Genomic DNA, 7,358 nt, shown 5'->3' with positions numbered 1-7,358 from the left:
AGCTTACCCTAGTAAAACTGACTATCCTACCGATCCTCGACTTCGGCGATGTCATCTACAAAATGGCTTCCAACACTCTACTCAGCAAACTGGATGCAGTCTATAACAGTGCCATCCGTTTTGTCACCAAAGCACCTTATACAACCCACCACTGCGACTTGTATGCCCTAGTCGGCTGGCCCTCGCTACATATTCGTCGCCAGACCAACTGGCTCCAGGTCATCTACAAGTCCACGCTAGGTAAAGCTCCGCCTTATCTCAGTTCACTGGTCACGATGGCAACACCCATCCGTAGCACGCGCTCCAGCAGGTGTATCTCACTGATCATCCCTAAAGCCAACACCTCATTTGGCCGCCTTTCGTTCCAGTACTCTGCTGCCTGTGACTGGAACGAACTGCAAAAATCGCTGAAGTTGGAGACTTTTATCTCCCTCACCAACTTCAAACATCAGCTATCCGAGCAGCTAACCGATCGCTGCAGCTGTACATAGTCTATTGGTATATAGCCCACCCATTTTCACCTACCTCATTCCCATACTGTTTTTATACTGTTTTTTTTTTTATTTACTTTTCTGCTCTTTTGCACACCAATATCTCTACCTGTACATGACCATCTGATCATTTATCACTCCAGTGTTAATCTGCAAAATTGTATTATTCGCCTACCTCCTCATGCCTTTTGCACACATTGTATATAGACTGCCCATTTTTTTCTACTGTGTTATTGACTTGTTAATTGTTTACTCCATGTGTAACTCTGTGTTGTCTGTTCACACTGCTATGCTTTATCTTGGCCAGGTCGCAGTTGCAAATGAGAACTTGTTCTCAACTAGCCTACCTGGTTAAATAAAGGTGTTCTCAACTAGCCTACCTGGTTAAATAAAGGTGTTCTCAACTAGCCTACCTGGTTAAATAAAGGTGAAATAAGATAAAATTTAAATAAAATGAGTGTCTATATATCACAGTGTCTCTATATCACAGTGTCTCTATATCACAGTGTCTATATATCACAGTGTCTCTATATCACAGTGTCTCTATATCACAGTGATATCACAGTGTCTCTATATCACAGTGTCTCTATATCACAGTGTCTCTATATCACAGTGTCTCTATATCACAGTGATATCACAGTGTCTCTATATCACAGTGTCTCTATATCACAGTGTCTCTATATCAGTGTCTCTATATCACAGTGTCTCTATATCAGTGTCTCTATATCACAGTGTCTCTATATCACAGTGTCTCTATATCACAGTGATATCACAGTGTCTCTATATCACAGTGATATCACAGTGTCTCTATATCACAGTGTCTCTATATCACAGTGTCTATATATCACAGTGTCTCTATATCACAGTGTCTCTATATCACAGTGTCTCTATATCACAGTGTCAGGGCAGATGAATTGACAGGTTATAGAGCAAACAACACAGTTATGACAACACACCGGTTGAACTAAGGTGTTTCCCCCCTGGCTTGGCTTCCCCTGTGATTGGATCCCGAACACTGTACTGCCATCAAATCAACACAAAGAGATTCAGTTCCAGCTGATTTTATTTCCTTCTTGAAAAAACAAAAAACAAAACGAACAAACAAATAAACATTTTCTGTACAGAGGTCTGAGGCAGTCGTTGACCCGATTGGCTGGCGTTGAGTTCTATATTCAAATGAGTTATGGTATGATTGGAGGAAACATGATCATACACACAGCATATTGCACAAATGAAGAAAAAAAAGAAAGAAAAAGAAAGAAAATGGTATAAAGATAGACATTCCTGGACCAATCATCTTTAACATCAGAATGTCGAAAGATGGCAATTTTAGTGCCTGTCGTTGACCGTTATTCAAAAAATCATAAACACAATCTTATCTGCCTTATAATACAGTCAATAAACATAAATATCTTCAATTGATATTATTATTATTTTTTTTTATCTTAAAACACAACAGCTATACATATACCTGAATCTGAAATACGAATGCTAATTTGCCATGCCATAATATAGGAAAACAATTTGCTAGTAAGTAAGCCAACAGGTAGAAAAAAACCTTACTAAATATTCTTATTATGCAATTGCACAATGATAGACAATCAAAGCACTCCCTCCATCTCCCCCACCTCCCTCCACCTCCTCCATCTCCCCATCTCCCTCCATCTCCCCCACCCGTCTCCATCTCCCCCACCTCCCTCCATCTCCCTCCATCTCCCTCCACCTCCCTCCATCTCCCCCACCTCCCTCCACCTCCCTCCATCTCCCCCACCTCCCTCCATCTCCCCCCACCTCCCTCTGACTCAAATAGGCATTTAGAATGAGTGAGTGTCACATTCCATCCAGTGGTTTCAAATCAAACGTATCACCATAAAAGCATACAGATGTTTTCTCTCAATCCAACAGCATCTCTCTCTTTAACAGTTGTGATATAGCCTGTGTACCAGTCTGTTTGTGCCATCAGGTCTTTAACATGACAGAGCAAACAGATTGGGTCCAGGTTATCCAAACCCACTGTAGAAACGCAGTCACTGGGTGGAGATGGTGCTCCAGTAGTGTGAGAGTTTGTTTACTCGGCTGGTGAAATATAGACACTGTGCCTTTAAGAAGTGTGGCGTGATACTATCAAGCGTAAACATAGTATAGGGAACAGATTGTGTGACAACGGACCCTCTGGCTTCGAAGATAAGGGAATCCATCCAAAAAAATCCACCGGCATCCCACTCTTTAGATCTTCTACAAAAATACACGTATAGAAAATGACACACTTTAATGAGTTCTCCTTTAAAAAGTGAGAGATATTAACATTCAAATAAGATACACGTCTAGCCCTCCCGCGGAGGGATACAGACAGGTGCATGGCTTACACATAAACGAGACCTATTATACGATAACAATACTTCAAAGTATAAAACAACAACGGCTGGTATAAATACATCGATATAAAAAACGTCATCTGATATAGAATAACTACAAAGTCAGAAGCACTAGGAGTTGCGCAGGAAGGGAAATGGTCCTGAAATGTGCATTGAGAGCGTAAAAGTTTTCAGACAAAAGATTCTGATTAAAGTTGTTAATTAAAAGTCCTGCCGTTGAGAGGAAAGCTGGTGATTGTGAACTGTGTTCCGTGGTTACACACACACACGCGCGCACACACACACACACACACACACTCAGCGCTGTAATCACATTGCGATAAACATTATTATTTCAGGTTCTTCACTAAAATTGAACAATACTCCACAAGGAGCGCGTGCTTGCTTTCATCATTATTATTCTAAGTTTCAGAAAGAAAAACAAACCTGAATATTAACTCCATAAACACCATCAACACAGGCCGGTAAATAACCAGACTGGGTCACTTATAAAACCGTCAACCCCCTTGCAACGTCAAGCTCTCCAAAAATGTCATCACCATCAGCCAGAAAAAAACGTCCTTCTGCGCCCGGTTGAATGCTTCCGTTCAGTAAGTCCGTCTGTGTGTCACTCCTAAACAGAGGCGGGATCAAAGGGAGTAAGAAAGTATTTCTCCCGTCTCCAAATGCAAGCTAAGCACTTTATTTCCGTCTGGTCTGCGCACTAGGCAGCAATGCGCCCAATCCGTGTCTATGATCCCTGTCAATACGCACAAAATGAAAAATATGATGTTCTTAAAGCACACACCATGCTTGAATAACCTAAACACATGTCCTTTAAATTAGGCTATTCTTTTCTTTTCCCGAAACCGCAGGGGAATTATTTTGTGCACGTTTCACTCCCCATTAATCTGAAAGAATGTCTGAAGATTCTCACTCACGGGGTTTTAGTTTTGCGCGAGGCAGGGGTTCTCTTTCCCTTATTTTCTCTGTGCGTTTTATTTTCTCTCCTCCTCTCTGCCGCTCAGTAGGTGAAGACCAGGTTGGAGATGGTGGACTCCAGCCAGTCTCCCGAGATCATCTCGCTGACCTCGGGGGTGCAGTAGTCGGGGAAGTCAAAGTGAGATCCCGCCCCGCACTCGCCGAAGCTCCAGTCCAGATCCCTGTCGAGCTCAGACACACATGGCCCCATGCTGCCCAGAGACATGCTCTTAAACCCAGGGCTCGGCTGTAGCTCGAACCGCTCATCCTCCTGCTCTTCATCCGAGGAAGAAGAGAGGGAGGAGGCAGAGGAGTGAGAGGCGGACGGGGTTGGAGAGGACGCACGTGTATACCTGAGGCGGGCCTTTGAAGATGAGGATGATGAAGGGTTAGTGGCTTTGCTAGTCCCCGTCACCTGGTCATCGTACAGGCTCATCGGGTCACTGGACTCAGCCGAGCTGCTCAGGGCAGGACTGCCCGGGACTCCCACAGAGGGTGGCCCGCTGTCCAAGCTCCCTCCTCCGCCAAACACGTGGTCGCGCCTCGTTTGCTTGTCTGGTATCTGTCGGGCGCTAGTCACTGACCTGGATTTGTAGAGTGTGTGGTGATCCGCGGAAGACGCACACTCCGGCCCCTGGGTAGCCAGCTTGGCGCTCCCCTGTCCCTGCTTGTGCGCTCTGCTGGTCCCCATAGATCCAGAGCTTTTTTTCAAGGGGGATTTTGAGCCCCCGCTCCTATCCGCTCCTTTCTCCCCTCTCTCTCCCCGCTCTGTCTTGGTACTGGGTGTCTTAACCTTCTTCCTCGGCCGGTACTTGTAGTCAGGGTAGTCGGCCATGTGCTTGAGCCTCAGCCGCTCTGCTTCCCGGATGAAGGGGATCTTGTCCGTGTCTTTGAGCAGTTTCCAGCGCTTGCCCAGCCGCTTGGAGATCTCGGCGTTGTGCATGTCCGGACTCTGCTCCATGATCTTTCTCCTCTCGATCTGAGACCACACCATAAACGCGTTCATCGGTCTCTTGATGTGTCCTGTGGGGGTTTTACACCAGGCGACGTTGCCTCGCTCCCTTCCGTTGGAGGAGAGCGGAGACCCGGGAGTCGGGGACGGGTCCATGTCCAAGTCCATTTCCCCGGTATCGGTGGAGTCGCCGCCGGGAGAGAAGGGATCCGTGCTCTCTGCGTGGCTGATGTGCTGTACCATGGTTTCCCTTTCTTTCCTTCTCTGTCTCTCGGTTAGACAGGAAACCAAATAAATAAATAAAAAGTGCTATTCAGAATTATGGCGTTATAGTGTGAAGTGCGTAAAAGTTGCCAATGTTCGTTCTGTCATCAGAGTTTTGTTTCAGTCACTGTTTATGTATGTTTATGTAACCACACAGACCGAATGTGGAAAAGTTTTTGCAGGTCTCCTTTCTCTTTCTTAGCAGTACTCTGTCTGATCAGTCCGTTTTGGAGACACTGTGTACTTAGTCTCCGGTGCGCGGATATTTTCCAAAAAACGCACGAAATAACGAGTTCAAACGTCAACGTTCTGCACTCAAACAAACGTTCAACTTCCAGTGCGACTGAAAACTCGCCCTGTGATACCAAGAACACTTCGCTGCTGAAAACAACTCCGTAACTTTCCTATGAGAGGTATAATATCGCTGTCTGCACAGCTCGCCTGAGCAGTAAGAGAACCATGTGGAAGAATGGAATCGTCGCACTTTTTCATAGTCCCCTTTTTCCTTATCGTTCTGCCAGTATACTGTAAACATACCGTTCAACGCCACACACTTTTATATCCCCTCCCGAGAAATAAAAGCCATTCTAAACAGCCAATCACGCGCTGTCTCTATCCTGTTTTTGGCCAAAACCACTCCCCGCCGGCGTCCATTGGCTGAATAAACCGTGTAATAATAATCGGAGTGAGCAATGAGCGTTCGTGTATCTGACCTCATTTCTGTCTGACTGTCTGAACCGCTGGTCTGAAGCGAACTGAGAGGCAGTTAATTTGCAATCGTTTCTCTGCCGCCTTTCTCAATAATAAGACCCATGCTTTACACATGCACACGCATTAGTTCAATGTAATGCGGATTCTGGATTTAGCTCGTGTAATATGAATTACAGAAACAAGAAAAGTAAACAATGTCAGTCAATATAATTCAATTAATTACTATTAAACCGAAGCCAGTCTTAATAACAGTGATGGAACATTATTAGATAATAGACATTTTAAAAAATTAACAGATATTTGTTTAAGGAACCTATTACTAAATAAATCCCATAAAAGTACCAATTAGATAAATCACAAGAGAAATATCCATATTGATTGTTGATCTAACAGCTTGTTTATTGTTTGTGAGCACATGGTCCCTATAGCATGCAATACCATCCGCCATAGCGCAGTTGTTATTGCCTCTCTCATCTCTGCGTTCTTGCTGGTTCGGCGGCAGACAGCGGATTCTGCCCACGGGTATAGCCCCCCAGAGTGTCTCTGTCCTGCGCAACGGGGGCCCTGACACCCCGGCGAGGCTACAGTCAGCCCTTGTTTTTACATCGGTCGTGCGTTCCACAGAGTGATGCAGCATCGCTAGATGTCAGCGTAGAGCCAGAGAGAAAAATGATTCATGTTTTCATCATAAGTGTGATACATTTGTGTGTGTGTGTGTGTGTGTTTTGTATTGTGTGTGTGTGTGCGCACGGCAAGCTCATACATAAATCACACATCTTAATATGAGTTCCTTGTCACCCTGTCATCATCGCAATGCGTTAAATAGTTTGTTTTTCTCTCATCAAGGATATTTTACACCCATCTTCTTCTTCTCTTTTTTGTTGTTGACAGTTTAAGGTCATACCGATTTTATTTAGATATTATATTTATTTAAAATATACAATCCTAGTGTGTGAGAGTTGAATCCGATTCCTTATGTGGTTACTCAGCAAGATACCTGTGCGTTGTGTCATCATTCATTGTCTTGTTTACTCCAAAGCTGCTCTGACAGTTCTGGCACACGCCTCTCCAGATACACGAACTGGAATGGCTGAGATATACCTGTATGTTTGCGCGGGCTTCTACTCTGATATCGTTGCTGTATTGAGTCGTTGATCACGTAGTGATTGTACGCGCATATAACCCACCATTCCCAGCAATAAGACAATATTAATACACAAGTCTTATCAAACAGAGGACCCTCTATCTCAACGCGTTTTCTGGAAACAGCAATGACACAGAGATAGATTTTCACTTCCTGCTTATAAGAACACAAACATACTGCGCACCTGTTGCCAGTTTAAGGGTAACTGATGGGTGTTTACCGAACAGTCAAACACACCCTATTCTAACGAAGTGGTTAACACACCTGCGCGCGCACACACACACGATATACCAGCTCTTTAACTAAGACAGTCACACCAGGACCTGCCAGGTTATTCATCAAGCTTGTACAGCACCTGGTGAAATGAACAGCTGGCTTTTGAAACCTGTTTGACAAATACTATTGTCTGGTTCCCAAATAGCATCCTATTCTCTACATGGTAAGTCATAATATAGTAGAGA

The 7,358-nt window shown here is 44.4% G+C and overlaps 1 protein-coding gene across 1 annotated transcript; it reads right to left on the bottom strand.

Moving 5' to 3' along the window:
* Positions 1 to 2,271: 2,271 nt before the first annotated feature.
* LOC115127762 (transcription factor SOX-4-like) lies at positions 2,272 to 5,577 on the bottom strand. Its single transcript, XM_029657374.2, has one exon. The coding sequence runs from the start codon at positions 5,019 to 5,021 to the stop codon at positions 3,870 to 3,872; it is 1,152 nt and encodes a 383-aa protein (XP_029513234.1). The 5' UTR covers positions 5,022 to 5,577; the 3' UTR covers positions 2,272 to 3,869.
* Positions 5,578 to 7,358: the final 1,781 nt, after the last annotated feature.

Source organism: Oncorhynchus nerka, unplaced genomic scaffold (genome assembly GCF_034236695.1).
Source record: "Oncorhynchus nerka isolate Pitt River unplaced genomic scaffold, Oner_Uvic_2.0 unplaced_scaffold_39___fragment_2___debris, whole genome shotgun sequence".
Lineage (NCBI taxonomy): Eukaryota > Metazoa > Chordata > Actinopteri > Salmoniformes > Salmonidae > Oncorhynchus > Oncorhynchus nerka.
The sequence above is the reverse complement of the archived record's forward strand: the minus strand, read 5'-3'. Positions and strand labels throughout refer to the sequence as shown.